Here is an 18997-nt window from a genome sequence, read left to right as displayed (position 1 = left end):
CTTTTTTCAATTCTTTTTGGATATGTACCCAGGGATGGGATAAAATCTTTCACTCTTACTAGAAGTGTTTTAAAACAACAGTTTTGGGCTTCACTGGTGGCGCAGTGGTTGAGAGTCCGCCTACCAATGCAGGCGACACAGGTTCATGCCCCAGTCCGGGAAGATCCCACATGCCGTGGAGTGGCTGGGCCCGTGAGCCATGGCCGCTGAGCCTGCACATCTGGAGGCTGTGCTCCGCAACGGGAGAGGCCACAGCAGTGAGAGGCCCGTGTACCGCAAAAAAAAAAAAAAAAAAAAAAAAAAAAAAAAACACAACAGTTTCAACAGAGAGCGCCTCTGAAACACCAGCCTTACCCATGAATCATACTGAGCTCATGGAAAGGTGGCCTCCACCAATATCTCTGGATTGAAGTTATGCATTGGGGTCATTTTCTCCCAGCTTTAAGAACTTCCTTTCTTGTAAAGAAGGTCTGCTAGCAATAAAACCTCTCAGTCTTTGCTTATCCAGGAATGTATTTTGCCTTCATTTTGAAGACTAGTTTAGCTGGACACAGAATTCTTGGTAGAAGGTCTTTTCTTTCAGAACTTTGGACACATCATCCCTCTGCTTTAGGACCACTGTTTCTGATGAGCAGTGAGCTGTCAACCTGTGGTTTCCTTGTACGTGTTTCACTGATTCCGAAATGTTCTCTTGGTCCTAAGTTTTAACAGTGTGACTGTGACATGTCTACATGTAGATCTTTTTGTTTATCCTACTTGAAGCTCACATATCTTCTTGGATATATGGATTGTTTTTCATCAAAGTTAAGATGTTTTCAGATGTTCTCTTTTCAAATATTTTTTCTGCCCCTTTCTCTCAAGTATTTCCTTCAGGGACTCACACTATGCTTATGTTGGTAGGCTTGATGATGTCCCAGAGGTCTCTGAGCTTTGTTCATTTTCCATCTTCCTCTTTTGTTTCTGTTGTTCAGAGCAGATAATCTCTAGCTAGCGTTAAGTTTGCTGATTCTTCCCACCAGCTCAAATCTGCTGTTGAGCCTACCCAGGGTTGTTCCCATTTCTTAAGTTCTTATGTAGATGTTCAGCTTATTCATTTTCTACTTTCTTCTTTAAATTGATAAACTTTCTACTAAATACTGATTTAAATGTATTTCACCATTTTTGATATGTAATATTTTCATTATGCAGTTCAAAACATCTGATTTCTATTATGAGTTCTTCTTTTACTCATGGGCTACTTAATTTCTACACTCAGGATTTTACTAATTCTCTTTTTGTTATTAATTTCCACCTTCACTGTATTGTGGTCAAAGAAGATACCCCATACGATTCTTATCATCTGAAACGTGAGACTTGCTTCAAACCCCAGAAAATGATCACTTTCATAAATTTTCCATGTGTAACTGCAACAAGTACACAGTTGGAGTCTTCTGTGCATCCAGTGGGGCAGATTGGTTAGTTGTGTTTTTCAAACCATTCATATCCTTATTGAGTGTTTGTTCTTTTTTAGTTATCAAGTATTGAGTGAAGTGGGTTAAAATGTCCCTGATCATGGGGGATTTATGAATTCCTTCTTATGCTGTTTTTAGTTGTTTCATTTTTGAGACTATATTAGGAAGTGTTTATATAAGTTCAAAATGTTATATCCTGGTGATACAGAATCTGGCGATGAGAATCTGCCTAGTATGTTTTCCTTTTATTCTCAACCTTTATGTATTCTTATGTTTTAAATGAATCTCTTATAAACAACATATAACTGGATGACTACTTTAAATCCAGTCTGACATGACTATCTCTTAATTGGGTCATTTGGTCCATTTATAGTTGTAACTGTACATATTTTTGGATTTATTGCTTCCATCTTATTTTTTCATTTTTTCTCTCTTGCCATCTTTTGAATTATTTTTCACATTGCATTTTATCCTGTATTAACGTTATAGGCATAGAGTCTATTTCTATTATCTCCACGTGATCCTAGAAACTTTCACCTGCATACTGTCAAGGTCTGAAATTAGCCACTGTTTCGGCTCTCGGTTTTGAACAGGGCTGGACCTCACAATGCTGCCGCTCTGCCTATCCTCCTCCCATGCACATGCTATTACTTTGCTCTTGGTATTCTACTGTTTGGGTCTTCTGTTCATCAGTGTTTATTTTGACTTATTGATACATATGCTACCGTCTCTGATCATTGTTCTCACTTGCATCTCACACTTTCCATCCAAGATCAAGCTCCTCCTGAAGTGTGTATATATGTATATATGTATGTGTGTATATATATATATACACCCTTTAGAAGCTCCTACTGGGAAGGTCTATTGGTGACAGACTCTCTCAGTTCTTGTTTGTCTGAAATGTCTTTATTTCACCCTTGCTCTGAAAGCTATTTGTTGGCGGGGGGAAAAAAGCATACAAATTCGTGTTCACAGTTATTTTCTCTCCGTGCTAAGATATTGCACTGTTGCTGTGAAGGGGTCAACTGTCAGTCTAAGTGTCAATCCTCTGAAGGTATACATCTTTTCTGTCTGCCTGCCTCTAAGACCTCCTCTCTCTAATGTTCTGGTTTTCAATACAGTGTGTCTTAGTGCAGATTCCTTGTCCTTCATCCTGCTCACAATCAGGTGGACTTCTCAGATTCAGTGTACACAAGGTGGGGAGCTCCTCCGTCATGACCTCTTCAAACGCTGCGGCTGTCTCCCTCACTCTCCCCTCGCTTCCCAGAATGCTGATACGTCCAGGGCTCAGTCTCTCCTCTGTGTCTCCTGCCCACTCCAATTTTCCATCTCTGTCTCTCTGTGCTTCATTCTGGATAATTTCTTCAGAACTGTCTGCCTCAATCTAATTATCGCTTCAACTGTGTCTAATCTGCTGTTAAAGCTGTCTAATAAATTTATAATTGCAATCATTATATTGTTCACTTCCAGAAATATTATTCGACCCTTTTTCAGATCTGCCCAGTCACTTTCACAATCTCTCACTCTTTACTCATATATTAATCCCTTCTTTTATTTCTTTAAACACAGTTAACATACTTATTTTATACTGATTTGATAACTCTTAGATCTGAAATCTTCTTTAGGGTCTATGTCATGTTATTTCACTAATGATACTTCCCATGCTTTTTGTAACTTTTCATATGTGAGCTCTGACTCTTGGAACCTTATCTGTATGAACCGGTTGAAGTCAAAGAATCCTCCAGAAAGGATGTGCATTGTTCTCTAAACAAGGACCGCCTGGGTGGTTTGAATTCAGGCTTCGAAGCTGCATGAAAACCAGTCTACAGTGATTAATTCTCAGAGGACATTTTTCCTCCACTACAGCCTATGGTTATTCTCAGAAGAGATTTTCCCCCACTGTGTTCAGTCCCTAAGGTCACACAGGCCGCCTTCCTGGAGTCTGCAAGGGCAGGCAGAGTACCTTCAGTCTACCCTGACAATGCTGGTAAGTACCTTTGGGAGTCCCCTACCCGGCTACTCATTTAGGGTGGTAACTGAGCTTTGTTTCCTGTCCCCACACCCTGTTAGGACACGGAAACTAAAGGTCATCTTGACAAATGCCTTCAGAACAGGAGTTAGCTCAGGTCTCTGTTAACCTGTCTGGCATCTCACTTTCACTTGGCTTTTGTGCTCTGGGTGTAATTACTATTTTTCTAGCTCAAAGGAGGATTTTTAAAGTGTTCTTTATATCTAACCAGACGTTTTGACTGTTTTCAGTAAGGAGACTTGTCCAGGATCTATGCCATCACACCCCTGCCTCCCAATTCATGGTCTACAAGGATGGACTGATGGGAGATCTGCAGGAGGTGACTTGAAGTTTTTAAACAGAAGATGAGCGAGGCCCAAACCTGGTGGCAGTGGCACACTGTGGTCAGACTGTGGATTTATTTTGAAAGCAGGGCCATCTGAATTTCCTTACAGACTGCACGTGGGTATCAGAGTAGAAGGAGACAAGGATCACTCCAAGGTCTTTACAGGCCTGAGAAACTGGAAAAATAGAGTTGCCATCAACTAAGACTGGGAAGGCCGTGAGTAGAGTTAAATGGAGGAAGATTAGGAATTTAGTCTGAACACACTGAGTTTGAATGTCTATTAGATGTCCACGTGGAGACGTCAAGTAGATAATCGGATATATGAGTCTGGAGTTCAGGAGAGAGGTCTGGGCTGAAGATATTAATACAAATTGGGTAGAACATCAATGTTTCATATTACTTAGATAAACCAAATAAATGTAAGGTGGGAAGCAAATGCCTATATGTCTGTTCAACATTGTAGACATGAGTAGGAAGTGCAGCACTGAAAAGTTACAGGTGTGATCTGAACACCAGTCTGCAGTAACGGCTACATGACATACGGCCGACGTCCTCCCAGAACGCTCCGTCCTCATCAGCTATTGGCTAGGGTTCCACGCCAGTTCCTCGGCTTGAGAGGAATGTGAAGAATTTGGAGAAAGCCTGGGAAAAAGCCAGCCACACAGTTGAATAAAGGGAAGGAAAACGAAACCCAGCAAAGGTTAAAGGAAATGAGATTATTTAGTCAGGGATGATTAACAGCAACTGGCCCTGTACTCTGGATGAAAGAAGTCCGGATACTTGAAAGCAACTTGCCACCTTTAGGTCAAAGGAATTAAAAGGAAATGAGCTTTCATTGTGGCATAGAAGGTTTAGATTATAAATAAAAAGCAAAACTAACACCTCTTTAACACCTAGTATGTTAGGTATTGGCCCAGGCACTACTGCATTTTCATATACATGAAGACCCTTGAGGTAGAAATCCCCATTTTGCAGAGCAGAAAAGAGGGATCCTAAAAGGTAAGTTCCCAAGTAGACAAGCTGTAATTTCAATCTGGGTCTAATGAATCCAAAGTCCATGTTCTCTAAAACATATCAAATTTCCTAACATGAAAACTGACAAATGTAGGAACCAATTATTGAAAGAAGTAATGGAATCTTTTTTCCTAGATCTTTTAAAAGTTAAGAGATATTCTTATTTTCTAGTGTATTTTCATAAAGCAGATCTACCTAAAAGCAAGAATAAGCCAGTTTTTAAATTCTTAGTCCTAAGCAGTTATGACAGTCGAGAATTATGAAAACAATCACACCACCACCGCCAGGCACCAAGATGAACATACTTTTTTCAGAGAACTACTTTTGTTTCTATTTTCCTATTCTATAATAAAATATATATTCACCTTCCTAAAAGACACACCAAATTCTATAACAAATTTCAATTTTTAAGTTAAATTAATTCCATAGATAAATCAGGGGACAAACATGCTGGGCTTGACAGACCTTGTCTTTATTTGACTATGATAGCAAATAACATCAATTAAGATGACCTTTCAAAAGATTTATTAAGCTTTGGGCTGTGCACATTGTCAAAAGAACCAGTAACTGTCTTCATGAGCAAGAAAGCCTGATGGCCCCGGGGCAAAAAGTGGCATTAAGGCAACTTTACCCCAGCCCCCACTGTACAGGACCCGAAGTTCAAGCAGGAACAGTCCACCCTGGTCAAAGCACGCCACCTCTGGTGAGGGTCAGGAACCGACACTCTTGGGTTGCTGGCAACCTAGAGAGCTGCCTAAATTAAAATGAAACTGTAAGGACTGTCACTCGGCCCTGGAACATTTCTGGAGCACCAGAGCTAGAAAAGGCCCTAGAGAACATTCAGCCTAAGGCCCTCTTTTTATGCGAAAGTAAACAACTGGCAAAAGGTGCTGGAGGATCACTGGCTGCAAGCTAGCAGAGAGGGGCGTAAGGTTTCAGGACATCTATCTCTAAGGCTGAGCCTCGCCACACCAGGAGACAAGGAAAGGAGAGAGGTCACCGGGAACTTAGCATCCATCTCAGAGGCACTTCCTGTGGAGTGGAGGTCCGCAGAGTGGCTGGGAGAAGGGACCTAGAACCCAACTGCCCGGACTTCCACCCAGAAACTGTATGACCTCGAGGAAGTCACTTCATCCCTGCGTGCTCCAGTTTCCTCATATATAAAACATAAATCGTAATATTTGCCTTATAAGGGTATTTAGAGAAGTAAATCTGTAAATACACATTGCCTGGCACTCCAGGAGTGTTAGGGACCCTTATTTAATTATCCTCGCCCTCTCCCCACCCCCGCCCCCACCGACTGACACCATCTGCTGGCACATGGCCCACAGCGACCAGCCGGGATAGCTACCCACCTCTAGCCCAAGACCCACCTCTGATTCCATGGGTTCCTTGGCTCACGTTCTCAAGAGAAAAAAGCTGTCTGGTCAAATACCTAGCCCTCGTGGGCAGGAGGCCTCCTAAAATACAAACACAGCCCTCTCGGCCACCTCCTTACAGCTTTGGAGGATCTGGGGTTTTACCCTACTTGCAAGTTAAGAAGCCAGCGTGCGAGAGTCTCACGGATGCTGGCAGGAGAGACAACACCCCTGTGTCCAAGGCAAAGAACAGTATTCCTCCACGGCAACGGCCATATCCAGAGGGTCAGCACAGTTCACTGAGACCCAATTCTACAGGGCCAGGCATACGCCATGGGCTGCATTGCAGAAGAGAAACCCCAAGCTCAGGGAACCCAAATCGTTCATGATGGGAGTAATCCTGCCAGACCTTTTCCCCAGAGGGAAGCATTATCCCTATTGCGTGAGTGTCAACAAACCCACCCTTTGTTCTGGGGAGAGACAGTATCTCTACCTTCACGGGGATTTACTACATCAGCAGCCTTGAAAAGAAGCCAGAAACAAAGGAGGCCAGTTCCTCTGCGCTCCCAACAACATCTAAATAAATGGACATACATATACTATTCCATTGACTGGGAGACTCGGTATTGCTCAAATGTCAATTCTCCCCAAGACGAACTGCTGATTCAACACAATCCTAATAAAAATCCCAACAGGATTTTTTGTCGCTGTTAGAAAGCGACAAGCTGATCCTCAAATTCGTATGGAAATGCAAAGGACTTAGAAAGAGTCAAAACAACTTTGAAAAATAAGAACAAAGTCAGAGGATTTACACTACCTGACTTTAAGATTTATTATAAAGTATGGTATTGGCATAATGCTACAAAAATGGATCCACAGAACAAACGAATAGAGTCCAAAAACTACACCCTCTCATATAATGTCATTTGATTTTCAACAAAGGTCCAAGGGCAATTCTGTGGAGAAAGGAGAGTCTTCCAAACAAATGGTGTTAGATCAACTAGGCGGCTTTATGCAAAAAAAAAAAAAACAAAACCCAAAAACAAAAAAACTTTGAGTCATACCACTCAACATATATAAATATTAACTCAAAATGGATCACAGACCTAAATGTAAAATGCAAAACTACAAAACTAATAGAAGAAAACACATTTAAAAAATCTGTGGGGCAAAAATTTCTATACCAAAGGCATGATTCGTAGAAGAAAAAGAACAATAAATTAAACCTCACCAAAAAAATTAAGAACTTCTGTTCTTTAAAGATGCTCTTAAGAGAATAAAAAGACAAGCAACAAACTGAGAGCAATTATTTGCAAACTACATATCTGACAAAGGATTTGTATGCAGAATATACAGAGAACCTCAATACTCCATTGAAACAACCCAATTTTTTTTTTATACAGCAGGTTCTTATTAGTCATCCATTTTATACACATCAGTGTATACATGTCAATCCCAATCGCCCAATTCATCCCACCACCACCACCTCCCCCCGCCACTTTCCCCCCTTGGTGTCCATACGTTTGTTCTCTACATCTGTGTCTCTATTTCTGCCCTGCAAACTGGTTCATCTGTACCATTTTTCTAGGTTCCACATACATGCGTTAATATTCGATATTTTTTTTTCTCCTTCTGACTTACTTCACTCTGTATGACAGTCTCTAGATTCATCCATGTCCCTACAAATGACCCAATTTTGTTCCTTTTTATGGCTGAGTAATAACCCAATTTTTTTTAATGGGCAAAAAGGTGTGAACAGACATTTAATCATAGAAGATATATGGATGGGCAAATAAACACAGGAAAAAATGCTCAACATCATTAGTCATAACATAAATGCAAAGTAAGACCAAAGTGAGTGAGGTATATCACACCACTCCCGGAATATCTAAAATTAAAAAGAAGGACCATGCCGAACACTGACGAGGATATGCACAACTGAGGCGGTAACCCTCTGCTGGGGCGGGGGCTGGGGGATGCAAAGCAGTGGCACCACTTTGCAGCACAGCTTGGCAGTGCCACAGAAACACCTATTACACGAGCCAGACAGTCCACTCCCAGGTGCTGACCCAAGAGAAATGAAATCCGGTGTCCAGGCAAAAACATACAAGAATGTTCACAGCAGCTTTATTTACAAGAGCCAAAACTTGGAGACAACCCAAATGTCCATCAACAGCCGAATACATAAAGCAATTGCAGTCTCTCCACATAACAGAATACTATTTAGTAATAAAAAGGAATCAACTATTAATACACACAGTATGGATAGATCTCAAAATAATTATGCTGAGTGAAAGAAGAGAGGCAAAAAAGAATACACAGTGCATGGTTCCATTTATATAAACCTGTAGAAAATGAAAACTAACCTGTAATACAGAAAGGAGGCAAGCGATTTTCTGGGAAGAGGGGAATAGAGGGACGGCAAGGAGGGATCCAAGAAGCACAAGGTACCCCTCGAGAGTGACAGGTATGCTCATTATCTTGATTGTGATGATGATTTTACGGGTGTATAACTTACGTCAAAACTTATCAGTTGTTTGCCTTAAATGTGTGCAGTTTATTCCATGTCAATTATACCTCAAAAAACCTGTTACAAAAAATAAGCATTTACCACCAAATGGAACTGAAGCTCAAAAACAGAGATTGATCTGAATTACAAAAAAATAAGGAAAGGTAATTTTTTGCACACTTGAATGAAATATGTTCCTATTGAAGACATGGTATTAAAAAGTATGATGAACAGGACTTCCCTGGTGGCGCAGTGGTTAAGAATCCACCTGCCAATGCAAGGCACACAGGTTCGATCCCTGGTCCAGGAAGATCCCACATGTCACGGAGCAACTAAGCCCATGAGCCACAACTACTGAGCCTACGCTCTAGAACCTGTGAGCCACAACTACTGAGCCTGCAGGCCACAACTACTGAAGCTCGCGAGCCACAACTACTGAGCCCGCGTGCCTAGAGCCCGTGCTCCGCAACAAGAGAAGCCACCACAATGAGAAGCCCGTGCATCGCAACGAAGAGTAGCCCCTGCTCGCCACAACCAGAGAAAGCTCGCGTGCAGCAATGAAGACCCAACGCAGCCAAGAATAAACAAATAAATTTATTTTTTAAAAAAAGTATGATGAACAGATTGCGACAAAATTTTAGGTTAAATTGGTGGTTAGGGAGAAAAGCCGAAGAAACAGTAAAGACAGCTTTTTATTCCAAAGAAAACAAAAAAACACATCAGATGGATAGATCGATAGACAGATGGAACTTCAGAGCTGCAATCTCTCAGATTTTTTTCCCCACGTTGCTTAACGACGGGATTTCCCTAGACCTGATGTTCAGAGCCACAGACAGTATATATAGTGCTGTATCGTTCACAGGGAAAGGGACAGGTTAAAGCCACTTACGAGCTGTTTTATTAGATAATTTTTCTTTGTGTCACAGAATCATAACTAAATTGAAAGCCATACTTCAGAAACAGAACTAGAAATAACTTAGCATACCAGTGAGTTTTCTATAATTTGAAATCTTTTTTTCGGAAGGCATGAGAACACCTTGGGAGGAACAACCCTCATCTCTAATACTTTACGACCTCCTCCTGCCACAGGGGAACACGTGTATAAGGAGACGCACAGGTAAAGCCCATCCTTACCGCTCAGAAGCCACCACAACAAAGGGATGAATCCTGGACTCTCACTAATGTACTTCAAGCCTTTCAAATTGATGCTCACGTTGTACAGGGACATCAGCATTAACCTGAAATGTAAAAGAAAATGGTGTTGACATGCTGCCCCTCCATACTGCGTCACCCTAAATATATCTCCTGGTTCATAGGACCTTAACATATTTAGGGGTGCCCTTAGACTTCAGATGTCCAACTCTAACACAATCTGGATGACAGGTATAGTAAGCAGAAGTATGTGAAATACTATTTGTCTCTGTGAGGCTACCCGAAAATGGGAAACTTCAGCAATACTGCCACGTAACACCACCTCTTATAAGCTCACATTATCAAGAGACACATGCAAAGCGGGCACAGGGAACCTCAAAACCATATTTATTGAGTAATCTCTTTTAGTACCAATCCTGCATTTATATACAGATAACCCTCCATTCATAAGTATACTGTACTCTAAAAGTTCAATTCATTGTTTAAAATTTAATCCTACCTTTCACTCAATGAATGTTACCCATGATGTCTGGGTGGCCAGGTCAGGCCATACAATCCTGTTTAATCCACAGCAAAGGGATGGAGAGCACCACAATCCAACCATCCCTAACAACCAACAATCCTAGTGACCTGGAGTTAAACAGGGTTTTACAAGTGGTCTTGGGAACTGACCACAACTAGTAATACAGAGTCGAATATTATTAAAAACTGGAAAACGATAGGACTGGTTTCTGATAATACTGCTGAATACAGAGACCCCCCAAACTTCATACTGTACAGTAATAGAAAAGGCTACACAAATATTTTGCAAAGTCTTGGAAAAAATGAATGACCTTGTAAGAAATGAAGGGAAAACATCTCTAATCAGGAACTTAGTGAGAGCTCAAATTCAGAAAGGTGAGCCCTAAAGATGACAGATTCCAGAGACACAGAATGTCAGTGTTAGTGCCTTTGTGCAGAGGGACAGAAAGAAAAGCCTCAGAACAACACAAGACAGGACTTCAGAGCACAGACCCCTTCAGAAAACCAGGAAAGAGTGACCTGTCAAGCTTGGCATGAATGCATACTTTTTGTATGGCCTGAAAATCCACAAGCCAATAATTTTAAGAAGAAAGTAGACCTGGGATGGGAGGTGCTCCAGCCACCCAGCCACAAGAAACACTCTCTTAAAGGAAAGGACCCTCAACTGGGTCCTCAAAGAATTCTCACAAATACAGTGCTAACAATTTTAAGTTCATAATAAAAATCACAAAACACATGAAAAGTAAGACCTTAAAGTAACAGCACAAAGAACCAATGACAGAGTCAGCATAAAAAAAAAATTATCAGATACTACAAGTATCAATTACCAAATAGAAAACAGCTGTTTAACAGGTATAAATAATTCAAAAAATAAATTGAAAACATCATCAAGGAGCTACTGAGTATTATAAATAACCAGGCAGCTCAAAAAAGAACCTAGAAGAACTTACAAGAATGAAAACTTTAATAATCAAACTGTAAAACTCAAGGGTAATTAACACCTGGGAAAGGAGAAATACTAAACAGGAAAGAGAGCTAAAGAAGGGCTTCCCTGGTTGCACAGTGGTTAAGAATCGCCTGCCAATGCAGGGGACACGGGTTTGAGCCCTGGTCCGGGAAGATCTCACATGCCGCGGAGCAACTAAGCCCGTACACCACAACTACTGAGCCTGCGCTCTAGAGCCCACGAGTCACAACTCTTGAGCTCACAAGCCACAACTCCTGAAGCCCAGGCGCCTACAGCCCATGCTCTGCAACAAGAGAAGCCGCCGCAATGAGAAGCCCACACACCGCAACAAAGAGTAGCTCCCGCTCGCTGCAACTAGAGAAAGCCCGCGCGCAGCAACGAAGACCCAATGCAGCCAAAAAAGAATAAATTAAATAAACTTTTAAAAAAGTGAGCTAAAGAAATTGCAGCAAATGGAGCAAAGCTAGGGAGGAGGAAGCCCAGAAAGGCAGCTACCAGACAAGGGGAGCACTAGCGAGCATGCAGAATCTGCCCAGGCTGCAGCCGGCTCTGACCCGGCCACTGGACGAGGCAGACACTACGAAGCCCAGTGGAGAGTGAGAGGAAACCACGGAACGAGGTACAGATCTGGCACTGACCACCTCAGGGGGGCCAGGGTTTAGGAGTCAGGAAGAGCTAACTGCCTGTCAGGACAAACACCAGTTCTCTTCAGGAAAAGGTACCAGAGCCCAGAGCCCACAGCCCATCTCCTGCAGTGTCCTATGTGTGCACAACTGAACATTTAACCAGCAGGGTCGGAGAGGGTGAGGAGAACAAGGCACTTGCTTTGGTTGCAAATTTAAGGGGTGCCAAAAAAGCTTAGCAACCAAGGTTTTTAAAATATATTGTAATGCAACTTTTTAAAATCAGAACTACTGCAAAAATTCCATAATAAGCAATATATCAAATTTAAAATCAAGATGGGATCAGTAACAGTACCATGCCAAGACTTATTAGAGCCTGAGGCAAAAGGAAAATCAATAATAGCAATTCAGTCCATTAAGAAGGGATCAATTAAATTATGGTACACACATACATGCATGCCATAGAAAATGTTTATTACAGTTTTCTGTTAAAATAGCTGGTTTCAGGCTTCCCTGGTGGCACAGTGGTTGAGAGTCCGCCTGCCGATGCAGGGGACACGGGTTCGTGCCCCGGTCCGGGAAGATCCCACGTGCCGCGGAGCGGCTGGGCCCGTGAGCCATGGCCACTGAGCCTGCGCGTCCGGAGCCTGTGCTCCGCAACGGGAGAGGCCGCAACAGTGAGAGGCCCGCGTACCGCAAAATAAATAAATAAATAAATAAAAATTTAAAAATTTTTTTTAAAATAGCTGGTTTCCCCACTAAGCTTTGTTTGTCAAAAGCAAGCTCCACGGCTGATTTGCCTTTACAGACACATAGGCTGGTACAGTACCTGGGACATGATACACGCTCGGGCTCAATATGGAAAGTGACACAGCTCCCAGCGACTGAGAGCCTCAGCAGGGCAGCGTGCGGAGACGGTCTGGCTCTCCTCCCATTTCCATGGCATTTTCAAAGTCAAGGCAATGCTACCACCCAAGAAGATAACACCAGACTAGCACCCTTGAGAACAGTAATGCCCAGGTCTCAAATTACGATGTTCAACCTCCCCACGGGCCACAAAATGAGCCAAAATTACGGATGTTTTCAAGTTTTCCTGACAATTTTTACAGATATCCAAAATCTATGCACTAGTAACCATTTAATGAGTTATTAAGGGATGTTCAAATATCGTATTCATGAGGAAAATTCAACACATTAACTAGAATTTTCTGAGATCTCTAATCCAGGATCTCAAGAAGAGAAAAGTTCAGATCACCAACACAGATAGTTGGAATTCCTTAAAGTTCAATGTATTTCCTATGCTGCTTTCAGGCTACAACAACAGGAGTGAGTCACTGCAACAGAGATCGCGTGGCCCACAGAGCCTAAAATATTCTATGTGGCCCTTTAGAGGAAAGCTTGCCAACCCCTGCTTTAGAGAATGAAAAGAAAATAAGCCAATCTTCTCTAGATTTTAAAAGGCAAAGTTAATATCTGGGTGATGACTGAAATATGGGGCAAACTCCAGATAATATGTCTAGTTGAAACTCTTCATTGACTGCTGTTTAACTTTGAGGTGGCAAAAACAAATTGACCAATGTCTCTAAAATGTCATATTTGGTCACAATCAGCCAACCTTAAGAAGCTAAAATGAGGGACTTCCCTGGTGGTCCAATGGGTACGACTCTGCGCTCCCAATGCAGGGGGTCCGGGTTTGATCCCTGGTCGGGAAACTAGATCCCACATGCTGCAACTAAGATCCCGTGTGCCACAATTAAAACCCGGCGCAGCCACAATAAATAAATATATATATAAAAAAAAGAAGTTAAAATGGAACAAAAGTAATTGCCACGGCCATGGTGCCACCTGACCTCGTGTTACTGCCAGGCTACATCTTTCGGAAGACCAGAGAATCCTCCAAGGTCACACCATGACTTAGCAAACAACAAACCCTGAACCACTTCCTGTTTCTTATGCAAATACTTTCTATTCCAACATTTCTACTCCAACCAAAAGCACTCTGTAAATAATGTATCAAAGTTCCAACTGTCAGGTCAAAAGAGACCGCCCATTCAATTCACTTTTCTGCTACTTCAGTATTAAAAGGAAATGTCATTTCCCAAACTACTGTAGTACTAGGAGTCATTTGTTTCTTCCAATGACAAAAAAGTAGGTAAATTCTGCTTCCTACCATGAACCTAAGCAGAAGACACATTACAAATGGATTAAGGGCTGCAAAAGAGCAATTTCCCCATCTCTGCAGTCTTGAGAATTTTAGAGGCATCTGACATTGATAATAAAAGGACTGAAAGCAATGCTAAAATAAAGGTAGTAGTAAACTTAAAATGCTACGCAAGTAACTCTCCTTGAATGACAAGGCCCTCTCTCCACCTAGATCCACGAGGCCTGCGCCTGGAGGCTGAGCCGGCTCTCCTGGCGAGACGTCAGAAAGCCCCCCAGACAGTCTGACGTCCAAGGCTGAGGTGCTCAGAGGAGAGGTGATACAAGTGAGCTACCTTGTTCTTCACTGTAAAAGAAATTATAACTTGTAACCTAGAAGCAGCAAAGAACACACCCAGTGCTTCAAAACAAGCCAACCATAAAAATAAACCAAAACGCATGACTTGTGATGTCTACTGGCCTGAAACAAAACCCACAAATCAGTCATCCAAAACTGACTAAAATCTAAAGTAGCCAAATTAGCACCATCAAGTAATTTTAAGGAACAAGGAGTAATACAATTCTTAGAGAAGACTGCACATGTTACATGAGAAAGAAGCAATTGGCAGAGCAATACAGTCAGACACTTCAGACCAAATGACGGACAGAAACTCGCAGTTAGAGGCCCACCAATTTTTAAAGAGGATACAGTAACTGACTAGTGAACGTGCTTGTTTTAGACTCGGGCCCCCTCCCCAGTCAAGGCAGAGCTTAAAAATCTGTGGCCCATACCATACGTAATCCTAATCAAGTACCTTAGATTAATTTTTATCTACTACTTAACAGAGAAGACACACAAAAAGACAGAACAACACGACACCCACCTCCCTGGTTAAGAAAGAAACCTCCTCACCGTAGACAAATCCCCTTCATGAACTCTATCTGAACTCGGACTTCAGGCGGGTGGGAACCACTATCCTCATTTGCTACGGGAGAGAGGCGTGCATCTCCATATACCTTTACAGCACATATACAGAGCCTGACGATCCTGTTCCCCACGCCTGTATCAGCAGCGCACACCGCAGTAATCTTCCCCACCACCGTGAGAGGTCTGTCCGTGTTGATTTGTGTAGCTCGGATGTATTTTCACTGATGCGTCCCAACATACTGATCACAATTTATTTCTCTGTTCTCCAGCTGACAGAGGTTTAGGTCAGTTCCTAGTGTGTGCTGTAACAAACACAGCTGCTATGACATTTCTGCACACGTGTCCTGGGGTTTATGGGTAGAACTTTCCCTGGAGTAAGTATGCAGAAGTGGGTTACCTGTCCCAGGCCTGTGTCCATAAGGACTGGTAAAATCATAATGAAGGATGAGCAATGAGACAAAGTCAATGAGAAATTTAAGGGCAGAAGAAACCAGGGAGAACTTAAAAGGCTGGAAGCAACCCTACTTCCTGGAATCCAGATCTCCGACGAGAAACAGAAATTGTGTTTGTCCAGCTCAGAACGGCAGCACCAGTGTCACACAACAGCAGTGGGGAAACAGGCCACAACCAGGAGTTTCTGAGGGTCCATCGTACTAGGCTCAAGGCCAGCACGACACCTGGTGGCCCTCAGAATCCCAAGGTCAGGGTGCAACCCCAGACACAGCACAGAAACTGCCTGTACCAAACGCTGTGTGTGCCTGGCTGATGCCCCATGGCTGGAGGTGGAAGGAAAAGGACCGATGCTGGTGAGGATGGGGACTCTCTGGACAGTTCCCACCCTGGAAGGAAAAGGACCGATGCTGGTGAGGATGGGGACTCTCTGGACAGTTCCCACCCCGCGTGTGGCTAAGTAAGAAGAAATGCACAGAGAAGAGGTGGACAAGAGCCCCTGCCAGGCAGCACTGACCTCCCCAGCCTTGGCAGACAGAGCCTGGTCTAGGGCCGGCCTGGGGTCGCCCACAGTCCTATCAAGTGGCCATATGGAGCAGACACCTGAGAGGCTGATGAGAATGTTAGAAATTATCAACAGAGAACACAGACCTGGTTGGTGTAGCAAGAAGGTCATCCCCTTGAAGGTAGGGAAGCCAAGGCTTAAAAGATACACCACCATAGCAAGCAGCAACCCAGCCCTCCTCCTGGCAGCAAAAAACACCTTGAGAGGCCCTCAGGGCCAGCTGGTGTCTCACCACCAGATGTTGGAAGTTTCTAGATTTGGAGAGTTTAAAAAGGGTCTTCCAAAAAAAAGGCAGATACACTGGAGCTATCGAGAAGTCAAATGGCCTGAGAAGATGTAGCCCTGAAAGAACTCACAGAGGCCAGTCACAACAATGTCCCACTTGTCACCAAAGAGGTGGCCCTGGGGCCCCTCGGTGGAATCAAGTCTGTTATAAAGGGCCACTAACCCCAAGGGCCCATGGGGACTTCAAGGGAAGCAAAAGGAACAGGGCCACATAAGCCAGCCCTTCATTCCGGGAAAATGCGTCATGTCGTGGAAAATCCAAAGCCACCCAAATCCTAGCAGAGCTGGAAACGCTCTGATATGGACCCTAGGGCACCGCTGAAGGTGATCACAGCACAGCTGGGAGGAAGTCGGCTGAAAAGGAGCCAGTGGGAGGGAGAACTTGGAAATGCCGAAGCAAGAGATGACAACTAATTGAGCAAAATCCCAGAGGGCAACTAATCAAAAGCACAGCTAATCAAAACCAGAGGTGGAAGCCCCAAAAGGCCACATGAGAGAAGAAAGTGAGAGGGTGAGTGGGTATAAACAAGTGAGGCAGAGAGATGAGAAAGCTCAGGCCCACAGCCCTCAGCTCTCCCTGGGGAGCAGGAAGGAAAGCCACCCTCTGGGATAACTGCCCCTGCCCCACAGGGGACCGAAGAACAGCGCAGTGGTCGGTGTCACAGAGAGAGTCTGCGTCTGATCCAGCCACTGTGGAGACTAAAGTGGCACTGATAAGGATGCAGAGAAGGGTTCCAGGGGGACTCAGGACCAGGCGAGGGTGAACCGGCACAACTCTGTGCACTTGAAACCTCCTCCTCAAGCATCACCGCAGCTAGGAAGGGAGACGGTGGATGGCCAGTCCAAGGTCAGAGCATCAGGAGATGGTGGTGAGGGTCCAGGTTAGCTGGACGGAGGGGAGGCCGTGGAGAAAAGGGAAGCAGGAAGCAGCAGGAGTCTCAGCGAGGCTCGGGGAGTGATGGGAGGAGGGAGCTGAGCAAGAGAGCGTGTGTCTAAGGACCACGACGGGCTCACCACCTCAGAGGCTGGAAACCCACGTGATGATAAACCCAGGGCCCTCTGTATGCTGTTATAATAATGAATGTGTGTCATAATGTATCTGTCCAAATCCACTGAATGGACAACACCAAGAGTAAACTCTGAGGTAAACTATGGTCTTTGGATGACTATGACGTGCCAAAGTAGGTTTACCCTCGGTAAAAAATGCACCATTCTGGTGAGTGACGGTGATAACAGGGAAGGCTACACATGGGGGGCGGGGGGGACAGGGGTATATGGGAAATCTTTGCATCTTCCTCTCATTTTGTTGTGAAACTAAAACTGCTCTAAATAATTATTTTTAAAAATCCCCATCTCTGGGTCTGAGGCACCCAAGCTGCTAAACATGAGCAGCCTTTGATCATGAAGGTGGCAAGGAAAGCAAAATCCCCAAGAAAAAGGCAAACTACAGTCAAGGCGTAGAGAGGCCAAAAGGAAAAGGAAGTTTGCTTGTAGTACAAGAAGGGTCCTAGTTCCGGAGGACTCAAGGCTGGACGTTAGTAGCAATGGAGAAAGTGGGTATACAGTGTGCGTATCAGAAGTCGGCCACAGAGAACGGAGCGGCAAGACCTGCCTCAGGCCGCTTTGCACAGGGATCCCAAGAGGGGTCTGAGGCTGACAGCCCGCACACGGCTGTGCTTGGGGGTCAGATGGAAGACTGTCAAGTAAGCAAGTAAATGTCTCTGCAGGTGGATTGGGAAGAAGACCAGAATTTTAAGAACCACCAAACCAAGAGTTTACCACTCAGCCCCCAAATCCAGGGTGGCACTGACCCCCACAGAAAGAGCACCAGGAGAAGCCCTCTGGCTCAGGCTCGAGGAGTAGGAACGGGATCTCCCAGCAGTGACCGTGCTGGCAGTGGGAGTCCTCGGGTAACTCAAACTCCGTGGAAAGGAAATGTGATCCTCTGAACTCCTGCTTCTTGCCCTGGACTGGGCCTAGCTGCAGAAACATGGGACCTCAGGGCATATAAAACCTCAGCATTCCAGGTGAAGGACTGAAAAAGGGAGTGCTGGGGAACTCACAAGTACTAAGATGTTGTGGAGAGTTAAGAGCTCAGGAATGTAGGGGCTTCCCTGGTGGCGCAGTGGTTGAGAGTCCGCCTGCCGATGCAGGGGACGCGGGTTCGTGCCCCGGTCCGGGAAGATCCCACATGCCGCGGAGCGGCTGGGCCCATGAGCCATGGCCGCTGAGCCTGAGCGTCCGGAGCCTGTGCTCCGCAACGGGAGAGGCCACAGCAGTGAGAGGCCCACGTACCGCCAAAAAAAAAAAAAAAAGAGCTCAGGAATGTGACCCCACAAGGCCGTCTATAGACTCCTGGCCTCACCCCAAGCTATGCATGTGTGGATCTGATCATAAACAGCATATCTAAGACTCTGAAAACTAAAATATCAACTATCATCCAGGTCCCAAACAAGGACATACGTGAGGGCAGAGCATCAGGAGATGGTGGTGAGGGGTCAGCCTCACAGCAACAGCACTGCAGAAACTGCTTAAAAACGGAACTCAAAGGAGTTCCCTGGTGGCCTAGCGGTTAGGATTCAGCACGTTCACTGCCATGGGCGGGGTTCAATCCCTGGTCAGGGAACTGAGATCCCAAAAGCTGTGCAACATGGCCAAAAAAAAAAAAAAAAAGGAACTG

General features: G+C 44.1%; 1 protein-coding gene across 6 annotated transcripts in view; it reads right to left on the bottom strand.

Moving 5' to 3' along the window:
- HSF2BP (heat shock transcription factor 2 binding protein) overlaps positions 1–18997 on the bottom strand; it is an 87125-nt gene that overhangs the window by 30293 nt on the left and 37835 nt on the right. For all 6 annotated transcript variants that reach the window (XM_060099703.1, XM_060099707.1, XM_060099701.1 and 3 more), the window contains one exon: positions 9821–9924. In XM_060099703.1, the coding sequence (XP_059955686.1) occupies positions 9821–9924 (104 nt within the window). The remainder of the gene's footprint in view (positions 1–9820; positions 9925–18997) is intronic.

This window comes from Mesoplodon densirostris, chromosome 5, assembly GCF_025265405.1.
Source record: "Mesoplodon densirostris isolate mMesDen1 chromosome 5, mMesDen1 primary haplotype, whole genome shotgun sequence".
Classification (NCBI taxonomy): domain Eukaryota; kingdom Metazoa; phylum Chordata; class Mammalia; order Artiodactyla; family Ziphiidae; genus Mesoplodon; species Mesoplodon densirostris.
The sequence above is the reverse complement of the archived record's forward strand: the minus strand, read 5'-3'. Positions and strand labels throughout refer to the sequence as shown.